This window comes from Bicyclus anynana, chromosome 22 (assembly GCF_947172395.1).
Source record: "Bicyclus anynana chromosome 22, ilBicAnyn1.1, whole genome shotgun sequence".
NCBI classification, from domain to species: Eukaryota; Metazoa; Arthropoda; class Insecta; order Lepidoptera; family Nymphalidae; genus Bicyclus; species Bicyclus anynana.
Genome location: NC_069104.1, coordinates 8498355 through 8522250, shown reverse-complemented (window position 1 = coordinate 8522250; position 23896 = coordinate 8498355). Strand labels below are relative to the sequence as shown.

General features: G+C 38.2%; 1 protein-coding gene across 1 annotated transcript; it reads right to left on the bottom strand.

The window, feature by feature from the left end:
- Positions 1–4896: 4896 nt before the first annotated feature.
- Positions 4897–23134, bottom strand: LOC112050328 (E3 ubiquitin-protein ligase Kcmf1). The gene is made up of 7 exons (XM_052888375.1): positions 22926–23134; positions 22584–22751; positions 20891–21027; positions 9075–9194; positions 7824–7918; positions 6420–6736; positions 4897–5759 (listed from the first exon to the last, which is right to left on the bottom strand). Exons 1-7 carry the CDS (start codon positions 22939–22941, stop codon positions 5518–5520), a joined length of 1095 nt encoding a protein of 364 aa, XP_052744335.1. The 5' UTR covers positions 22942–23134; the 3' UTR covers positions 4897–5517.
- Between the last annotated feature and the right edge of the window lie 762 nt (positions 23135–23896).

Sequence of the window (23896 nt, the reverse complement as noted above, 5' to 3'; positions counted from 1 at the left end):
AATAACTGGTGCAACAGAGATGACAAATGTGATGTACAATTTAAAATAACAGAAAATATTAGAGAAATTGAAAAATTACACATAAGAATAAAGAAGTTACTCAATCGCCTAGGATCGAAAGGATAGGATCCATCGAAGGATGCCTACGTTGCATAGTCTTGGTAAAAAACAGAAAGAGGATTACTCCCAATTCTTGACCTCACAGGTCTGAGTTCATATGTCTCAGTGAAACATTTCCTATTAATTTCACAGACAGATGATGGGAATTTTTTATAGACAGATGATTGTTTAATGAAAGACAAGATTCATGAGGCTTATTATCATTAGCTTATTTTAGCATTTACCAATGATAGGGCAAAATAATGATAGTTTTAGAACAATGAAGTTCTACAATTGACAGTTCTACCATTTTTCCTGACATCAATCTCAAAGAAGGTTCTCTATAGTTATTAATTGGATTGCAGAGATCCTATATGCAGAGGGTTTCCAGATAATTGTATATTTAGATGATTTTTTCCTAGTCAATCAGGATCATACAATATTAGTTTTCTCAGGTTGCGGAAACACTGAGAATAGTGAGAATCTTAGGTTGGCAGATAAATTATTACAAGTCTGCTCTGGAATCTTCTCAAGAAGTAGAATATCTTGATCTAGTATATCCATACCATACCTATTTTAACAAAACTCAAAGAAGACAATAAAAAATAAACACATCATAACCGAGAGGGTCAGAGATAGAGACAGTTGTCTTCGAGAAGCTCTAACTTTATTAGATTTGTTAAACTTTGCAAATTACACAGCTTAGAGGGTCCTCTGCGGTGTTGCAGGACCCAGCTGTTTCTAAGAGTGGTCAAGCAAGATGGGCCAAGAGCAAGAAAAGGTCTACCACTACTTGTCCAACAGGATCTAAATTTATGGTTAGAAACTGTTGTAAACAGTTCAACATCAATAGTCACACACAGTGTGACTCATTTTTACTTCTATAATGACAGATGCAGCAAGCTCTCGAGCCCACATGAATGGAACTTACCTATCAGAAAAGTGGGGTCCACGGCAGTCAAACAGAAGGGAGATGTATGTTGTGTTCACAGCCTTAAACAGTCAGGGGTTGACTCTACAAGAGGCACACATATTAATTCAACAATCCGACAATCAGACCCTTGGGGGATTCCTCGGGAAAGAGGGTGGCACACATTCTCCTGCATTGCTAGGACTCACAACCACAGTCCTAAAACTTGCAAAGCAGTTGCAGCCAACACTCACGGCAACCAATCTCTCGGAGAGTAACAGAATTGCAGATAGCCTATCGCAATGTATCGCAAAGGTATCGCAAAGTACCGGAGTGGCATCTTCTGCCCCAAGCCTCGGAGGTAATATTTCAAGTATGGGGTGTCCCAGACATAAACTTGCTCACGTCAAGAGCATTCAACAGCTGTCGTATCTAGGATAAGTCACCTTTAGTGGTGTGCACTTAATAGATGCAATAATGCTATGCCTACCCAGAGGTCTGTGATAATGAGGATGGTACTTTTTGTAAGTACATTGCCTACCCTAGTTAAAGACCTTGTGCACGCCACTAGTTACCTTAGATTGCAAAGATTGTTCTGCAATTTTCTTTGACATTTACAGCTGACTATGGGACTATCAGCTGGGCTGGGCATTCCCCCACCCAGCTTAATACCAAGAGTTATAGTTCCCTTGATTAATTCAAAGGGAACATACATTCTAAAAGCACCAGAGTGGACTAAGTGTTTCTGGTTGGCAGAGCTGCGAACGAGGACTCTATCAGAGCCTCTTCCAGTAAAGAACCTGCGGAAGGTTTTAATTGATTGGACCACAGGCAATTGCCCAGCAAAAGTGGACAATTTCAGTGTTCTGGCCTTGAAAGTTGCGGGATGGGCCCCAACCAAGGTGCTCACTGGTTCCTGTAAGAACAAAACTTGTTAAAAAGTTATTGGCAGACATCTACTAACAAAATATAATGCTGCAATTAAGAGATGGTTAACTTGGTGTGAGACCAATAAGATTAACCCAATAGCACCTGAAGGCCAGCAAGTGGCTAGATTTCTAGCAAAATTTGTTTTTAGAAGAGCTTTTAGCTTATAGAACCATTCTTATATCATCAGCTATTTCAACTTACTGTACAGTTTCAGAGGCAGGTATCTCTAAACATTTTTAATATCATTATTATTTTCTTTTTTATTTTTTCTTATTCATCAAGTTCTAAAAACCATTTCACTTACTCGGCCAGTGATAAAACACTATTTGAGTGTTTAAAGGTTTCAAATAACTCTGACTCTCCATCTGAAATAGCTTGGTGGACAATGTCAATACTCTTGCTAGCCTCAAGTCATAGAATCCATGATCACTTCAATGGACAACAGTCTGGAGAAACTCAGTCTTTCTGAGGAAGGGATTATTCTCCGGCCAAGGTTTGGTTCAAGGACTAATTTAGATAGACTAGATGTTGCGGAGACATCCAGACCGACGGGTCTGCCCTGTCCATCACATTACTAGAAGATCTGAATTCTGGACATAGATGGGACACTGATACAACTGTCACAAGTCTATTTATCTCTCTAACAGAGAAATTGATACCTGTTTCCATAACAATGATGGTTAAGAAGCATTTTTTAAATAAGCTAATATTGATGCTCCACCAGGTAGTATTTGCTTGGCAATAGCCTCTAGAATAGGGGAAACTGGAGGAGTATTACAACTTTCTAGAAATTTTACTGTAAGACTGTAAGCAAACTTAACGATTCTAAAGTTAATTTATTACTCATGTTTTTTTCTTATAATAGTTAGAATGATTTATACATACATATAGTTAATTATGTTTTGATATTTTGTTTTTGTTTGAATTTAGTTTTGGGTTATAATATATAATAATAAGAAACTAATTATTTAATTTTTTATTTTTCATCATAGCATTTGATATTTATCACCAGCAGATAACAAACAGGTCTTCATCTAACGCTGTGTGTTTTAGAAAACACATAATAGGACTGTTTTGCATTCCAACAAAACAGGTATTATGTGTTGAATAAAACACACAGCGTTGCAGCAATCCTCTTGCTGGAGATTTAAAGACTATGACATTGACACCAAAGGTTTCAAGCATCCTTATATGTTAGAAGAGGATGCCTGCTGGTGAAAGAAAGAGAAAGGTATACAATTGCAGACAATTCGGTAAGTTTTTAACCATAGACAACCTAAATTAAGGCAAATTTACATCAGCTTTCTTCATCTAACGCTGTGTGTTTTATTCAACACATAATACCTGTTTTGTTGGAATGCAAAACAGTCCTATTATATAAAGAAGTTTGAGAGATAGTGATGTACAAGGGGCCGAAACTTTAGTACAAAGATTTTTGAATATATGACATTATGCGGTAATAAATTTAGTAGGTTCTAGAGCTAGAAAAATGTTACGAATTATAATTAGAGACAGACAGTAAGTGTACATTAATTCCAATTATGTTCTACATAGTCATTTGGACTAGTGGTGTATAACCAAGGTAAAAAAAGAAAGAAATAATAATCTTTAATTCAATAGAAAAATATTTTTGTCGCTTTTTTGTTTTTCTCAATTGTTTTCTTCAACAATTTAAAAATTAAAAATTTCCATTATAAATTGCCACTGACTTTATTTCAAAAATATTCGTATGCGGAAATAATGTCGCTACTATATCCAACAAAATGAAATGAAATGTTAATGTTTTTTAACTTTTGTAACTTTTGTATCTTTTGTAATTTTTAAAAATGTAAACTGTAAAATTTTTGTAATTTATGTACTTGGAAATAAAGGCTATATTATTATTACTATATCTAACATTTTCATGTATTTCATGATTCACTTCTCCTCCTTGGAGTATATATTCTTAAAATTATATTTAATTTCCTAAAATGCACACAACTGAAAAGTTGGAAAACGAAACGAATTTGGAACGTATTCGTTTTTTAAGATGACGTATAGTAACGGATATTTTAGTTTAGTTATTTCAGATATAACGATACCTACTTGATATCGTTACGATGCCCGCGGTTAACTTCTCAACCCTACTGATTGTCTTTGGTTCATAGTCAGCCATTATTGTTGTTTAAAATTGACATCTAAGAAAATTTCAAGTATAGATAAAATCATAGATTTACGATTCGGTACAAGTACCTAAATAATATAAATAAGCGCAAGATAAGTATGCGCAATTATGTTGCCAGCTTTAGTAATCTATTTTACCCGCCAAGAGATACATAAAGATAGACAAGATGGCAGTACTTTTGATTAGGTCCTTAGACCATTTAGGTCCGATTTTGGCCACGCGCAATATTGTCGATATAACCCACAGAGTACTTTTTATATATGGGCATATAACCTCTGCCTCCGATTCCGAAGGGTGTGGGTTCGAATCCGGTCCGGGGTATACACCTCCAACTTTTCAGTTGTGTGCATCTAAGAAATTAATTATCTCGTGTCCTAAATGGTGAAGGAAAAACATCGTGAAGAAACCTGCATACCAGAGATTTTTTTAATTCTCTGCGTGTGTGAAGTCTGCCAATCCGCATTGTGGCCAGCGTGGTGGTGGAGACTAGAGCTCAACAATGAGCCGAATATGGGTTGTTAATGATGAATCTTATCGTGTGCACTTTATTTGCTTACGTTACTGATAAAACGAAGCTTGTCTGGGTCCCATAATCTTTTCTCAGGATCTAGATCCGTTTCTCAGGATATTTAGTTGTCAGTAAAACTAAAAACACGTTTCGTTTTTTACTTAAATTTTATTTATAATTACAAAGTCGAACTTAAGAAATTACCCATACTAGATTTCGAGGCAATAGTATAATTATTGAAACAGTGACCACAGAGGTGAGGGAACATAAATAAAATACAAATCATTATGTTAATATTATAGAATTTAATTAGGGTACATACAAACTTTTTGTAATGTTGGAGTATATGACCAAACTAATAAGCATTTTTGGATAGCAAGTGACAATTCGAGTGTAGAATCAGCTTCTTTTAATAAAATTTACTAAACATTATTACAACTTCGGAGAGGAGTCCAAGTAGCAAAGTCGAGATGTCGGCTCTTACAAAAATACACGTATTAAATATATTCAACTAGCGTAACATGTGACGTATAACTTAATCTCAAAAACAATAATATGTCAATACTGCTGGCGGTGCCGGCGGCGGTAACGGTCGGGGCGACTCCTCTCGCACTCGAGCGTCGCGGCTGAACGTCGCGCGCGACCTGTCATCACCTTATATATTTTATTAAAAATCGATTAAAACATTCCATAACTATTTAAGTATTCTCTATTTATTATAAAGGAAAATCACACTGATATTTCGAAAGCCAACAAAACAAACATAAGCGTCCACTAATAAAGTGTTAGCAAAAAAACCAAGTCAGTGAGACCGGAGGCCGGAGACCGGGCGGCGAGCGGGCGACGGCGCGCTCACTCGCCGCTCACTATGTGTACACGGCAGCGCAGCGCGGCGCCGGCCGGCGGTCAGACGGGGCGCGGGCGCGCGGGCACGGCGGGCGGGTCGGGCGGCGCGGGCGCCTTGGTGCGCGGCTGCGGCTTGGCGCGCGGCTGCGCGGGCGGCGGCGCGGGCGCGGGCGCGGGGGCGGGCGCGGGCGCGCGCGCGGGTGGCGGCGCGGGCGGCGCGCGCCCCAGCGACGCCAGCATGAGCCCGCGCAGCAGCGCCGCGCGGCTCTCCGTCTCCGCGCTGTCCGTGCCGTTCGTGGCACCTGCGGCAGTTACACCCCACTACAGTACTGATACGATAGATAACTTCGCCTCACGCAACTTCCGATTTATTGTCAGTCCAGAGGAAAAGGACTCGAAACGATCCGAAGTTCGAGCATAAAGCACCTCGCTACACATCTCGGTTCACTTCAGGGTTTCGACGAAGCGTACATTCGTAGTTAATGGCATATATTTCATTCATTTGATGATTCATTTCATGTTGATATTCCGCCTTTGTGGCGTTGAAAGTTCGCACAAAAGAAATTTTTTCGAGGTATGAATTATCACAACAGTTGATGTATTGGAAATAATAATAGGTAATTGGATAAAAAGATGATGTCCATTAAAAAAACATATACAGGGTGTTACGTATGTATGTTATCCGAAATTTTACGGTTTTTAAGTTATATTGATTTTTGTACGAAATACATAAATCAATGCAGCTTAGTTATACCATGTGCTGAAAAATTACTTAAGCCTTGATTTTATACTTGGTAATTATTTTATGTGAAATTGTATGGTATTATGGTGAAATTAAATTTTCACGTTACGTTGAGAAGTTGGTCAGTCAGTCTCGATTAATACAATTCATGTGAGTATACGACATATGAGCAGCATGGAGCCGTATGAACGGTGAGCGAGCGAGGCAGCGAGGCACGTACCGAGGAAGCTGGCGAGCAGGAAGTGGTCGTCGGGCGCGTCGGGCTGCGGCGGCGGCTGCGCGGCGGGCTGCAGCGCGGGCGGCGGCGCGCTGGCGGCGGCGGCGGCGGGCCGGCGCGGGAGGCGCTCCAGCTGCTGGCGCGCGGCCGTGGCCTGCTGGCGCTCCAGCTGCAGCTGCATCTGCAGCTGCTGCAGCTGGCTGGGCGTGCCGGGCTGCGCGCCGCGCCGCACGCCCGACAGCTGCGACAGCAGCTCCGCGATGGGGTCCACCACCGCGTCGCGCGACGACGGCGACAGCGACGCGATGCCGCCGCTCGTGCTGCAACACCGCAACATCGACGTTATAGTTTCAGATGCGTGCTGCCATCTACCGGCATAGTTCTTGTTACTTTATACTACCAGTAGATGGCGTTCTTAAAGAACCTAGAAACAATCCTTTTTGAAGTGTAAAATTAAAAAAAAAATAGTCATTCCACGGATGCCGCTCGGCCCGTGCACGTACAACGGTAACAATTTTTTTTCGTGTTGAGTAAGTGCCGATGGCTCCAGGTGGGTCCACTACGGCGTCACTGGGGGGTTTGGGCGAGCGCAGAAGCATCGACTGATGAAACCCGAAGGCTGAAATAAAGATAGAGGGCGGAACGACTCTCTAAGGGCGTCTCCTGTGAGACTCGGACGGCTTAGAGGGCCATTCGGAAGGGTGTAACCGTGACCTGTGTGAATCAGTCCGAACGCCCCCAATATCGTGAGTTAGAAAACCCACGTCCGGGTGACGTCAGATATCGGGGACTTCGTCTTCGCCGGCGAAGACGCTGTGTAGTTTATGATTGTGTTGCCCGGGAAGCATTGTCGGTCGTCATGTCATCGTCTGGATCGTAAGGGACGTTTTTGGGACGCCTCTGCTTGAAGTTAGCGTTAAGGTTGGGAGTGTAGTTGCAGGCCTCAACCAGTTGGTTGGGATGAATAACTAGCTATTAACTAGATACGTCGTACTAGATAGGTCGTTATTGCGTATAAACCACGGTGCGCCCGTGATTTGTCGTACAAACCGGTTTCGCAATGTTTGGAGCGGCTTAAGCTCGTTTTGGGACGGTGGGCGATCCTTAAGCCGCTCCAAACGCTTAGCGTAGATTAAGATCGGACGGATCGTGGTTTTATAAAGCGTAAGCTTTCAACAGTAAAGGCGGTGCATTACGTATGCAGCCTTTTTCCTCGCTTCATTGATGTGCATGGAGCTCATGCGGTTGTCAAAGGTTACGCCTAGGTACTTGGCAGTACATTGCCAGGGGATGGGAGCTCTGTAAAGGGAGACTTCTGTGAGTCCGGGTTTGTTTCGGGGGACCGATCTGAAAAGCACGGCTGCGTTTTTCTCTGTGGTAACAAATGCGCAGGTGGTCACCAATCACCTGAAGTGCATGTTGGTGCGCCTCGTGCGACCAACCCCGCGGCCTGTGGGCGGCATGCGGCGCATTCCGCCGTGCCGGATCCCGCTTGGCTCGTCGTGCATGACTAACGTTAAGGAAAGTTTGAATGTGATGTGTAGGTACAAGGTACATAATGTACATACATACAATCTTCTAAATCCAAAAAACCAATATACTCACAAACGTACATAAGCGGAAACTAAAGAATTATTTTTTGGGACAGCCTGTGTAGCGTCGCAGCACCGGTTCACTCACACTTTTATTTAACCACCCTATAATGATTATTCTTGGTATTTATTCTCTTCTGTTTGTTAATAATGTTCTGTTTGTTCCTAAATATTGTATTATGCAATAATAACCAGTGCACAGTAAAACCAACTGTGGTTTGTGTTGCACTATGGTTAGGCTTAATTACAATGTGTTGTTTGTTGAATAATAAATAATATAATATAAATAATGTTTTTTTAACCATTGTAGATATAGACTGTCCCAAATTTTGAGTCTGCTCTGAACACGAGACATATTGAAGTGCAATAAATATCCCAGACGGCTAATATTATTTTAAGAAAAAGTAGGCTTCAAAAACCTTGGTTCGATTTGCTCTTCTAAAGAAGAGTGCCCCAGGAGAAATTAAAAATATCAAGATGCCTAATAGTAGTAATAATATGAAAATCTGCTAAAATTACCTTACAATTGTTGAAAGATCTAGGAAATCATTTTTACACTATTTTTTTTTGTGAGATATGCTCATTACACAATAATCCAACCCTACTATCTAGGCCAAAAACAAAATTTATAATAATTAATGTAGACATTAAAGTCAAGAGCAAGAGTTTCATCTTGACACACTACCTTTTATTTTTGTCTCAGGCAAACCCCTCTCATTCTGAGAGGAGACTCGTGCTCAACAGTGAACCAATTTTTTTTTTTTTAATTCTTTAAAAGTTAGCCCTTGACAACAATCTCACCTGATGGTAAGTGATGATGCTATCTAAGATGGAAGCGGACTAACTTGTTAGGAGAAGGATGAAAATCCACACCCCTTGCGGTTTCTACACGACATCGTACCGGAACGCTAAATCGCTTGGCGGTACGTCTTTGTAGGTAGGGTGGTTGGTAACTAGCCACCAGCAAGACCTGGACCAATTAAGAAAATCTTAATCTGCCTAATTAATGATGATGATGGAATAATGTATGGAGAGTGGAGCATCTCTTTAGTATTAAAAAGGATATCAAAAATGAGATGAGATCCCTGGGGCCCGTCCGGTGCTCGAGCGTGAGGTGGCCGGCGAAGTCGTCCGTCACAAAGTTGGGCTCCCCGCCCGGCAGCGACGCGCACACCGGACACACCACCTGCAACGTTGAAACATCCTTACTTTATCTATATCCAATTACCCATAATATATTATGTAATTAGCGGACGCCCGCGACTTCGTCTGCCCTTAGACCTCTTTAATCCAGCCTTTATAGTAGTATTTCTGTAAAAATGGAGTAGCAGTGAAGGGAAATGTTGGGAAGACGGGAGACATTTTCCCAACATTTCCCTTAACTGCTCTGCTCCTATTGATCGTAGCATGATGAAAAGTATACTATAACCTGCCCAGAAGTATGAACAATAATTGTACTTTTCATTAAAATCCGTCGAGTACCTACTTTTTGTTTCTATAACGAACATACAGACAGACAGACAAAAATTTTACTGATTGCATTTTTGGCATCAGTATCAATCACTAATCACCCCCTGATAGTTATTTTGGAAATATATTTCATGTACAGAATTGACATCTCTACAGATTTATTATAAGTATAGATTTTATCTACTCTCATATGAAAGTTCAATGATGAAATTATCATGTGCTATATTCTAATATATATTTACTATAAATATAGAGAGTAGAAAAATAAAATAAAACTGTAAAAGGTCCAATTCTGTATTTTGAATTTCATTGAAGATATTTGAAAATTTATATTATTTGTTTCGTATCAATGTCCGGAATCCATCTTGAGAGAAGCACCCGTCTTTCCTTGCCGGAAGTCAGCTAATATCACCTATCCGATGGTGGCGCCCCCTTGCCGCAACCTAATACCTATGTACAAGTGACCGTAGCGAGCCGAGTGAATGTTCGCCATTAAGCGTCGTTTTTTCACGCCGTTCACAAGTCAGCCATTGTGATCACGGAAAAAACAATTTATACCTACATATTAGGTGCATATTTTATATTTTCTGTGTGAATAAACCTCTCCGAAAATGGAGAACGTAAGTGATTTTGTTAAAAGTGAAATGAAAACGTGCACGTTCTCCATCGTCGAGTTCCAGCGGCAGCGGCAGTAGTGATCCTACGAGAAGTCGCAGCGCAGAGCATGTAAGGCTTTGCAAACCGTGAGTTACGTACAGTTTAAATTTTATTACAACACGTCACATTTTCAACAAATCCTATGAATAGAAATAGTGAAAAATACGTGTACAATTACAGACAAAGCGACGGTAGTAACGATTGATCTTGGCTTAAGACGTCTGCAAATTAGTACGAAATTGTTGCAACTTTATGGGAATCTATTTACTAAGGCGAGTCATAAACCATGAATTTATTCAAACATCGTTTTAAATACGAGTATTGATATGCCCTTTAAATATATATTGTTATATGCCCTTTGTTACGACTTTTCTTCACTTAAAAGAAAAATGTGGGTACCCACATTTTATCATTCACACCCGGAATTAGTGTGAAAGAAAACGTTTAGAGGTACATAATTATGAAAGAATTGCATTCAAATATACTGGAATGTTCTTTCGCAGCTTTGTAAAACTTCTTAAGTTGCCAAATAGTTGTTTTACAAGAAAGCGTGACAAATATTAGTAGACTTTAGACTTATTACTCCGAAAGGTCATCTATACATACAAGTACAAAACAATGGTAGATGAAATGATTTTATCAATTTATTTTTACGTGAAATGAAAATTTTAAATATGTTATGATGATGTTTTGTATAAAATTCCTCCCAAGTGCAAAGCGATTTTCAAAACAAGGGGGAGGGGGCTAAAAAACTTACACTTGATACACTTACTTCCAGAAACAGAGCAAAACTGTCTTGTTTCTTCAGCGTGTCATTTAAGAACAACATCTATTATACTTACCGATAATTCAAGCTAACGTAACGAAAACATTTTTACATTTTAAGACGGATGTTTAAAAAAAAAAAAAAAAATTTGAGTATGAAATATGTGGACCATCAGACATTTTTAAATGGTGTTCATATCTTCAGACCATATCATATACCTATTTCAGTTTTAGTTTCTACTCATGCAGCGTTTCAGAAATAAAACGTACACTGTGTATGTATACTCAATACCTATTAACTTTTGCTACACAGGTAAACGTAATGTTTATTTTAGAACTGGCGCAATACAGTTTTGTCCATTTTGGTTTTGGTACCAAGACTGAACCAAACATTCCGACCAATCCTAAATCTTGACTTAACTTAACTGAACGCAACTGATGGAAAGAGAAAAACCGCTTTCGCCTATGCAACCAATTTTGCACCGCATATTTCTAGGACTCGATTAGCACTGAAGTTTAGACAAACAGCAGCTACTTCAGCTGGCCTAATTGACATTCGGTCTATAAGCACCTAAAAACCTTTGCAATAACAACGAATTGGGTTGCACGATTCCAAGAAATCGAGGAACAAGTGTACCTTTTCTAGATTACACCCTTCAGACTGTAAGTCGGTCCTGATACTGACACAATACCTCGGGATTGTCGGCATAACTTGGATACAAGCAACGTAAAGTATTTGTAGGAGTCGTATGTGCTTAACGCTATGCAAAACACTTGAGCGACATCTTCTTAAACGTAAGAGGTAAAGCAATGCTAATCTCATATGGACTGGACTGACCCTTTCACAATAAGGACTTTACAGTCCTTATACATTAGTAACATTAGGATGGATAAACAACTCCAAGAAGTCTGTGCTGACTCCGATACTTTGCCTCGAGTTTCTTGGCAAACTGGGACGCAAGACGCAACGCAAAGTCCCCTTGTCGGAGTCGAAGTGCTTAACGCTACGCAACAGCGCTTCAGCAACAGCTTCTTAGTCGCAGGTGGTCTCTCTGACAAATATCAATCTCTTAAAGAGAGGCTGACCTTTGCGACCTGTGTGTGTTGGGCCACAGTCCTTCGAGCAGCTAAGTCAACAGGTTACGTTTACAACACGCCTGTTGCACTGCTTAGGACGGATAAGCAGGCTACACAGTTGGACAATGCAATACTATAACCGACCGCTGCCGATAAGTCAACATAGGTGTAGCAGGGCGACTATTCCTATACCGTTGTGCCCAGATATAGATTGATAGGTCAAGAATACCTATAGAACACTTGGCAAAATAGATCCGGCAAAACACCTATTGGCCATGCCAACACACACTCATATTGGCTTTTAGATGTGGATTGAAAACGCAATTCAATGACATGAAATTCACGATGTCTTGGACGAATGACTCACATGGTACGCACACCACAAGAAATTGTACTGCGATATTTTATCAGCATTGTCGATTGCAAAGTGCTTAGATGCTTCTTCAGATCTATAACCGATACGTGGATTGCTTATATAAACAGAACAGAATTATCTAACAGTCACATCAGGTCCTAACAAAATTAGACAAATAAAATATTTATATAATAGCTCAATATTTCCTGGACGGGTTTAATACAGAGTTGTCCTCTCGAGTCAGAAAACTTAGTCAGAATGATTTTTCTTTTTGACGTGCGACAGCTATATTATTTCAAGTGTGAGACACGCCCAAAACAAGCGTCTTGTGTAGGAACTACTCATGCTGAATAGCCTTTCGAGAGCAGATGATCAGGACTAGTAAGCCTTATACACAACAACACGTTATGTGTACTAAAGAAGCACAACTGGTTGTCTCTTCCACCAAACCTCATCCTACACGGCTACCGGAATCATTCCAATCATTTTAAGTGAAAAGCTATTAAATTTAAAAATTTTAAATCTGGCGAACACACACACACCACGAAACAAACAGATGCACATGCCCCAGTGATTCAAGATTATAACTAATGAGCCTCATCGATTTTGAGTGACTAGAAATGTTGATCGATGACCTGATCAAGGGCAGCAGTTATCAATATCCAGCCGGCGCTACCGCTACAATCATATGATAAAGCCAGTTTGAGACGGATGTAAAGAAATGGTGTATCCCACAAACCATTGAATTTATATTCTACAATGTTGGACAAATAATTTGCTATCTGTCTTGGATGACAAAAGTATGCCAATACAGAAATCGGTACTTAATATAAAAAAAAAAAAAAAACTACTACTAATTTGACTAGTAGGTGACATGGGCTTATATTAATGCTTCTTCATGTTGGTATCAATACCCAAAGCTATTTCAGTAACGGAAGAGAAGTTAATTTGGTATCCTGAACTTACCACCGTATTATATAGTTTTACATGATCCTGACAAAAACAATAATTTCTACACCCAGCTTAGCAAGGGCTTTTTCACTGTTGAGCATGGATTGTTATAATTTTATCAATCAAGATACTAGTACAATGAACAGCAGTGACGTGCACCTCATACATGCAAAGGATTCGCTTCTACCGGACTCATTTACCGTCATCATAATCAGCCGGGCCTGCCTACTTATGGGATATGGAGCTTGAATCCACCATGCTGCTACAGTGAGGTCTCACTACGAAGTCATCAACTATTGGAGAAGAAATATTGCACTTAAATTAAAATTCATTTATCGCCAGAATGATGAATCTAATGATATTAAATTACATTTCGATGTGGCACAATCTGTCTGATGGGTTGTGGTAAGTAGATTATTTATAGGTACATATCCAAGTTCCTGTGCGTGTCATGTTGGCTAACATATTTGGACTTTAAAGTGCAGAGTATCATGAAGAAGAGTTTTGTTGGATTTTCATCCTCCGTATAATCAGTAAAAAATCCAAGTATGGTTTATAGGTTTAGGCAACTGCTTTGTATTGCTGTAACTGAATGGCAAAACATAACTAATTTATTAATATTAGGAGCTATGTTACGCATGCATCTTGAACAATAATAGGTTAAATAAATTTTTTTTACAAGATCTGTAAAGCAAATCAAATTTCATCAGATTCTATCCATTTCTAGAAATTCGGACGGATTTGGAAGTCAGATTTAAGTACATACTTTTAAAAATTACTAACATCTAGAATTCTAGAAAATCACTGATTATGAATTCTAAAATAGGTATACATAACTGATTTACCTAGTGCCACTATCAAATTCCTTAATTTTAAAGTCCTTAGTTTAAAAGTCAATATACATATTAAGAGTATATTTGTTCTTCAAAATTGAGAATTTTCATTTATTCAAAAATACTTTTCAGTATAACTCACATTAAAGCGTCAACCTTGCGAGCACCAGGTGATAACAAACACTTCACTCAAGATGGATTCTGGACATTGATACGAAACAAATAATAGAGAGTTTTAACTACCAATAAAACTTACCTATTATTTTTTCATCAATGTCGGGAATCCAGGTAAGGCCTACCTGGTGCATCATGAGTATAATAATGGCGAACATTCACTCGGCTCGCTACGGTCACTTGTACATAGGTATTAGGTTGCGGCAAGGGGGCGCCACCATCGGATAGGTGATATTAGCTGACTTCCGGCAAGGAAAGACGGGTGCTTCTCTCAAGATGGATTCCGGACATTGATGAAAAAATAATAGGTAAGTTTTATTGGTAGTTAAAACTCTCTATTATATAATTGATTCTGAAGGCAAAATATATTTTCATTATTTTTCGTCTGTATTTTTGTTGATCGGGGATCACGCTAAAACTACCGAATGAATTCAAATAAAACTTGACACAATTGGAGAACATAATATAAAGAAGATTAAAGGATACTTTTTGATGCGAAAATAAAATCAGAAGGGGCTGAAATAGAAGTTGAAATGTGTGTACACACGCGTAATTTTCACGCAAACAAACACATCGCTTACACTATCCACAAAATATATACATAGAATATTCGATTACTTGATCGTTTTTTTGCTGTTTGTTTGTTTGCTAAAGAATCGTTTCTTTTTAGAAATTGTTTTTATTAAAAATTTTATAAAATTAAGGTAGAAATACTTAAGAATGAAATGTTACTCCATCTTTTACTAAACTTACAAGTTTTTGGCCGTTTTTATGCCATTCAACTACACGAAACGAAACATCGATTCTATAGCAACAGTTTTTATAAACGCGTTAGATCATTGATTTTTGATCTTTGCCAGAGGGGTAACGGTTAGTGAGGCAGGTCCTGTTATGAATGGTTGAAAGAAAAAGCATATAAAATGCTGAGTATTTTTCGTTTAGACTTTTGTATTTTTTTACATGTGCCTATAGGTATAACTAATTAATCTTTAATCTTAACATACTCAACAGGTTTATAAATAGGCATCTATTCTAAGCCTATAAAAACTGTTATCTGTGTGTAATAGTGTACGTATCATAGCCGTCGCTTGATCACACATATAAAAATAACCTCACATTGACCTACATTGTATAAGAAAGCCATATAAGTAAGGCTGTTAAAGGAGTTTTAATATAATTTTATAAAGCTAATGTAATATCATACGCAACAAGTTTAAAGGTGTAATGAATTTGTGAAGAAATAATATACTCAGAGGCACAATTATCCGCCCACTTTAATAATCGCGAGTATACTAAAGTGGGCGGATAATTGTACCTCTGAGTATATTTGTCATTTTTTGAAAAAAAAAAAGAAAAAAAATTAATATTAGGTGATTAGAAAAACGAAAATCTATACTAATATTATAAAGCTGAAGAGTTTGTTTGTTTGTTTGTTTGTTTGATTGAACGCGCTAATCTCAGGAACTACTGGTCCGATTTGAAAAATTCTTTCAGTCTTAGATAGTCCATTTATCGAGGAAGGCTATAGGCTATATTTTATCCCCGTATTCTTACGGGAACGGGAACCACGCGGGTGAAACCGCGCGGCGTCTACTAGTATGATATAAATTAAGTAGTGGCTCAAGCAAACAGAGATAATAAAGTGTAGCATTGCTATGTAATAGGTATACATAAAATACATTATATTATATACTAATATTATAAAGCTGAAGAGTTTGTTTGTTTGTTTGATTGAACGCGCTAATCTCAGGAACTACTGGTCCGATTTGAAAAATTATTTCAGTGTTAGATAGCCCATTTATCGAGGAAGGCTATAGGCATATTATCCCTATATTCCTACGGGAACGGGAACCACGCGGGTGAAACCGCGCGGCGTCAGCTAGTATTATATAAAAATGAATCCATATATCCCTTGGTCACGCCATCACGCGTGATCGGCTGGACCGATTTCACTATTTTTTTTTCATGTATTTTTTATTGTCAGGAGAACTGTGTTTATGCCAGAAATAGAAATTGAAGTGGTAGTGTAGGGTAGGGTAGGGTAGGGTAGGGTAGGGTAGGATAGGATCGGATAGGAGTAGTTGAAAGTTTACATCGAGTTTCACGCGGACGAAGTCGCAGGCATCCGCTAGTATATTATATTCCACTTAACGTGAAGTGGGTTATCTGATTGTACAGTCAATGGACGTCCACTACAGGACATACTTCTGTAGGGACTTCCAAACATCATGATCCTGAGTCGTCTGCATCGAGCGAATACCTGCGACTCGCTTGATGTCATCAGTCCACCTGATGGAGGGTCAACAAACACTGCACTTTCTGGTGCAGGGCTGCCATTTTAGCACCTTGGAACTCCAACAGCTATCAGCTGTTCGAACTATGTGCCCCGTCCTTTGCCACTTCAGCTTTGCGACACATTACTTTATGTTGGTGTCATTGGTTCTTCTACAGATCTCCTCATTTCTAATACCTCATTTCTAGTACCGCCAAGCGCTAAATCGCTTGGCGGTACTAGAAATGAGGTATCGTTCCGGTACGATGTCGTGTAGAAACCGAAAGGAGTGTGGATTTTCATCCTCCTCCTAACAAGTTAGCCCGCTTCCATCTTAGATTACATCATCACTTACCATCAGGTGAGATTGTAGTCAAGGGCTAACTTGTAAAGAGTAAAAAAAAAAATCAATCATGTAGAGATACTCTTTGTATAGCTCGTTCCATCGCCCACTGTTTGACTGTGTGGGGGCCCTTAGTACATATAATGATAATTACATTTGCTAATTAATATTATTTGTCCAATTATAATTGGAATAAGTCCAGTATGATTTGGTACATATCTCCACTGATTTCAGTGATTCCTCATTTGAAAACTATGCAAATCAGAAGTGAGTATGTGATTTATAGATACCACTTATTTCTCCACTACAAATGTTAAAAATAAAAATAAATAAATAAATAAATATACTTAAACAATACACATCACTATCTAGCCCCAAAGTAAGCATACAGAGTAGCTTGTGTTAAGGGTGCTAAGATAGTTGATATTATAATATTAATATACAATTATATACTACATGATGTGAAACATTACAAATCGCAACCCTAAACACCAGAACACTTAGAACCCAAGAAAGCCTTCTAGAACTTGAAGAAGCTCTGGAAGAAATCAACTACAATATACTAGGCATCAGTGAAATGCGAAGAGCAGGCGAAACGATAGAAGAACATGAAAAGTACATATTATACCAAAAAGGAGAACCAGGCGGTCAAAAGGGAGTAGGTTTCCTAATAAAACAGTCTCTGAAGAAACACATACGAGAATTGATTGGAATTTCCGACAGACTAGCGATACTCAACATAGAAATACCAGGATACAAAAAGCAATGGTCGATCATGCAAGCATACGCGCCAACCGAACAATCTGATGTGGCAGTATTAGAGTCTTTCTATGATGAGATGTCACGAGCAATAAGGACCAACGCAGATAAGCACATCCTACTTATGGGTGACTTCAATGCCCAAGTTGGGGCCCGACAAAATAACGAAGAATATGTGCTTGGAAAGTTCGGACACGGAAAAAGAAGTCGCAATGGCCAAAAACTAGTTGAATTTCTCATGGAACATAATCTCACAGTTCTTAACTCAACTTTCAAGAAAAACACACGAAATAAATGGACTTGGATCCCACCCGATGGTTCCTATAAAAATGAAATTGATTATATTATAAGCAATCACCCTAAAGCATTCACTGACACAAAGGTCATAAACAAGCTAAATTTCAACACAAACCATAGAATGGTGCGCTGCTCATTAAGAACGGAACAGATCAAAACACCGAGACATCACATGAAAAATCATAGATATGAACAGAAAGTGCTTCCGACCCTTGTAGATGAAAACCACTTTGAAGAAATCAAAAAGCAAATTACAAACGAAGTACTAGACCCACTAAAAAAATATGAACTTCTAGAAAATAGACTTAAAACAATCAACATTTACAGAAATCAACAAAATAATAAATACCAACTAAGCGATTACACCCTACATCTATTGAAGGACCGAAAAGATCTAATATCAAGCAAACAGCGAAAGGAATCAATTAAAAAGATAACAGATCTAAGTAAAAAAATAAGGGAAAATATACGAAAGGATAGGAAAAGAATAAGACTTAAGACTTTAGAACGCCACATAACGAGGACGGGAGGAGTGAAAAAGGCGCTGAAAGAACTAAGAGAATCAGGGAAGGAATGGATACCTAGGCTTAAAAGGAAAACAACAACTACTTCGAAAAGAAAGGATATCAAGGACCTAGCCACGCTCTTCTACAGCCAGCTCTATGCCACACAAACACAAAGTCACAATGCAAAGACCAAACAGAGTGGCACACTTTTGGAGCCGACGCGGGTAAACCCTGAGGAACCAATACCTGAAATATTACAATGCGAGGTTGAGAAGTCAATAAAAAGCCAAAAAGCAGAAAGATCTCCAGGGCCGGATAGAATAGCAAACGAGTTGCTAAAGGGTACAATGGAAGAACTGGTTCCTATCCTTACAAAACTATTCAACGAAATCATAATAAAATGCAAAATTCCAGAGCAATGGACCAAATCCCACATTATTCTACTGCATAAAAAGGGTGATAAAAACGACTTGGAAAACTACAGGCCAATCAGTCTGATGTCTAATGTGTACAAAGTATTTGCGAAGATAATACTTGACAGAATCACTAAAACTCTGGACGAACAACAGCCAGTGGAACAAGCGGGCTTCAGAAAAGGATTTTCTACAATCGACCACATCCACACTGTCAAACAAATACTCGAAAAATACACGGAGCATAACAAAAAAATATACATAGCGTTTATCGACTACGCCAAAGCCTTCGACAGTATAAGCCATGAATCCCTCTTAGATAGTTTAGATCAGCAAGGAGTACCCGCAGCATACATTGACATCATAAATATGATTTATAACAACAATAAAGCTAAAATCCAACTAGAAAGCTTAGGAAACGAGTTTAAAATTGAAAGAGGTGTCAGACAAGGGGACCCTTTATCCCCCAAACTGTTTTCAGCCGTGTTGGAAAGCGTATTCCGCAACTTAGAATGGGAAGACTTCGGAATCAATGTTAATGGTAAAAAACTTAACCATCTCAGATTCGCAGATGACCTCGTACTATTTGAAGAAGATCCAATCAAACTCGGGTGCATGGTTTCGAATCTACATGAAGAGAGCATTAAAATCGGACTCAAAATGAACACAAAGAAGACCAAACTAATGACGAACAGTACTGAGGTCAACATCGGCATTGATAACAACCCATTATTGTATGTGCAAGAATACACATACCTTGGACAAGTTGTTACCTTCAGGGACCAAATGACAAAAGAAATCAGCACGAGAATTGCCGTTGGCTGGAAAAGATATTGGTCCCTGAAGGAGATAATGAAATCCAAGGAACTGAGCATGGTAATTAAGAGGAAGGCCTTCAACACGTGTATCTTGCCATGCCTAACATACGGCTGTGAAACCTGGGCGCTCACCATGGCTCAAAGGGCTAAACTGGCCAGGTGCCAACGATCCATGGAGAGGAGCATGACTGGCCACAAGAAAAAGGATAGGGTAAGAAACACTGACCTTCGAACTAAAACTGGGGTCACCGATGTTTTAACTCGTGTCGACCAGCAAAAGTGGCGATGGACAGGCCACATGCTAAGGGACACTACGGGGAAGTGGAGCAGACTGGTGACGGAATGGTACCCTAGAGATGGCAGAAGGAATCGGGGTAAACAGTTCATTAGATGGGAGGATGACTTAAAGCTCACAGCAGGTCCAAAGTGGAGAAGGGTCGCATTAGAGAGAGAGCAGTGGAAGTCGCTGGAGGAGGCCTATGCCGAAAGGCACACTATGTTAAGAGATATTCTTTAAAAAAATGAAAACAAAATGTATTGTATATATAATTGTAATTTCTTAACACAGAATAAAGGGCTTATTATTATTATTATTATATACTACATATAAATACTTATATAATGTATAAATACACACAGACACTGGAAAACACTCATGCTTATCACACAAATATTTTCCAGTTGTGGGAATCGAACCCACAGCCGTGGATGCAGAAAGCAGGGTCACTACCCACTGCGCCACGCGGCCGTCAACTTATCATACATAATATTATTATGTATTATGCTAAACCTCAGTTTAAGCAATATTTATGTATTATATTATATTTTATGGATTCACTTGTGTGGTTGCCAGTTAATAATAAAACTGTAACAGGTGAAATTCTGTATTTTGACGATAATCACACTAATATTATGAAGGAGATAGTTTGTATGTAAGTGTGTGTCTGTGTGGGTGCGTAAGTATGTATGTTTGTTCCCCTTTTTGTGCTGCGGCTACTGAAGTGAAAAACTGAGTTCTACTCAGTCCGCTAGTAATATTTGAAATAGACTCCTCTACTTTATAATAAATATGTCTTTGGTTTAAGTATTTAATTCAGTAGAGCATGGAAATATAAAGTTAATACAGTAGCCTAAGCAAATTTTTTTTCTAAAATTAATTATACCTATTAAACAACTCGAAAAATGGACTTACTGCCAGAGAAGTGTCTGCATGTTCGGCAGTGACATGCTCCATGAGCGCTGCGTCCGTGAATCCCATGCGATTGCAGAATGGACATGTGTATGCTTGTGGCTGTTCCAATGCGAGGCTCTCTCCGCCATAGTAGAGGTCTTTGAAAGTAAAACACAGGCATATTAACAATCTATAAACTAGTTTCTCTAAATAATCATTTTTATCTGTCATTTAATTAATTGTTCTTTTTTTTCTTTATAATTTATTAAAAAATTATGATCACAGGAATTTGGAGAATAGACCTGCCACACTGATCCAATGCAGGTTGATGGGCTGATCGATAATGGATGACTATACTTAAGCCAAACTGGATGTAGAATGTTTATCAACAAACAAATTATAAATGTGGGTATAAATTACTAGCCATTACACACCCAATAATTTATAATTTTATTTAAAAATAAATATACATTTTTAAATATTTCTTTAAGTATAGCAGACCTTATGTTAATAATAACATTGATCAGAATTGGAATGCAACCTTTATGATGATTAAGAACATCATTCATTAAGCTGTGTAATACAAGATTTTAGACATCAGCGGTAACATAGAGGCGCGGCAGCAGGGCATTACCCTCCTCAGGGGCTTCCCTCTTACCCACAGTGGTCTCACGCGTCTTGATTTTATGTAGTTGAAGATCCAAAATAGAAATGACCTTCGCCCAGCTGTTTAATGGACGAATTGCTACTGACAGTCCTCATATTATTTCTTTGACTATTCTTTATCTGTTGTGGTTGACACTAACTTTTTAAAAAGAATATTTGCCATATATTTTATAATATTCTCATATACTAATATTCTCATTCCCCTCCAACTAGTTGGTAAAGACTGTGCTAGAAGTGGGTATGACAATAGACCAACGGGGTGAGGATTGATACACCACCCCTCAGTGATGAATCCAACCGCTCTTACCGTTGAGCTATTGAGGCTTTAACTAGATTCATAGGTACATTTAATTTGCCACTATATAAGTACCTACAATAGTAATTTCTAGGCCAATACAATATTTTTATAACTTTTAAACCCAACCAAAAAATATAACTTATTTAAAGTATACTTTGCATTTAAATTGTAAACACACTCTTATTTTGAGCATTTTGAGCTATCTGTCCTAAACATAGTCTAGGTTGCTAAACCTGAGCGATCTTTTGTGCAAAATAATGAATATGAATTTAATAAAAAGAATAGGCTTAATACTTACAGCCTTACTTGGTATTTTCTACTTGCACACAGCCTAACTTGATGAGTACTGTTTACCAACAAACAAATTTAAAATGAGGGTATACATCACTAGTCATTTCACACTTAATATTTATTATAATTAACTTGTTCTTAAATTAATGAAAATAAATAAGCTATGATATGACATGCATTTTCTACCTTTATTTTTACTTTGTTTGTTGGTAAGCAAGAAAATAGTAAAAAAATTTAAAACCATTTTATTGTGTGACATATTAGGGATTGCATTGATCTATTAACATGTTAAAATTCATTTCAGAGTTTCTCAATAGAAAACCTAAAAAATTGTAAGAAAATAATTTAGAGTTCCTATTAATGTTACACAACTGTCAACAAAGGACAGATTTCTCACACGAAAAAAATGTAGGCCAATATTGTCTAATGTTAATACAAAGTCTGTAAAAGGTTTCTCACCAAAATCACTTCTGGACAGAATACATTGCATGGGGTGTTCTGTTGTGTGCTGGTTTGTCGTGGCGCCGGATTCGTAACAAGCAGCGCACAGGTCGTAGTCGATGCATATCAAACATTTGTATCGTCGTCCTCTAAAATTATTTTTCAAACAAGAATCACAGCTGACTCCTGCAATGACATTAAGACTTTACTACAATTTCGTGTAACATTTGCTTGAAAAATTACCCTAAGGTTGGCACAAACGATTATTTAAATCATATAGAAGACTGTTGTTTACGATTTTCGCAAAAATATCTTGGTGACAAAAGCATCTACAAATTTTGATTATCATTCATTGCCCACCTTCATGGCGATTCATTTTCGCCACAAAATGTCGCCGAATCACTTCTTGGCACCAGGATTACTGCTACTATTTGAGGTATTTATATTACTATTCTAAAATAAGTAGCACAACATATAATACACTAAAATACAAGGTATTTAACAAAAATTTCCAAGCAAACCTAACCCAACCAGGCCATAATGACGTCACATAATGTCCGTGTGTTGTCTGTATAAAAATATATTATATCACAATCCAAAACAGATTATATATTATCACTTCTTTGTTTCTGCTCGATTTGGGAAAATATATGAACTATTCATGACTATTCAAATTAGTATCTATTTGAAAAAAATAATAAAGGTATTTTTTTTAATTTAAGGCACTAGGCCTAGTTCGGACTACTTTAGTACGAGTACGAGTACGAATAATTTTTCAATTTACCGCTCAAAAATCGTTCATACTCGACTAAAATGATAAAGTACTAGGCCATAGTGATCTCTTTTACCCGCCAGGAGATAGAGATAAACGATAAGATGGTGGCACGGTCAATCAAAAGTGCCACCACTATTGATAATTTTCGATTTTGGCCACGCGCAAACTTATTTTGCGCGCACCTTTTTAGCCGTTTGTGGCGCGCACTATTCACTTAGTCCACAGATTAATAACTTAGTCGTAAAACCTCCATGGTATTAAATTTTTTTTTATTTTATAGAATAATGATGTAAAAAAATTTCAATTGTCAAAATGGTTTGACAATGACAATTGACATGGAAAGCGCGGGAAACTTCTAATTTGGCGGACGTGTTTTTGGTTTTCGATTATAAATAATTGTAAAGTGGATCAGTAGAGTGTAAAATAGTTGTTAGTTTATTATTATTACTTATTTATATATAAAATTGTGTAAATAGTATACATATTTAAATATTTGGTAAGTGTCTTTTCTATACTATGGGGGTCGATCCCCCAGACGATCCCGGCGGTCCGGGAA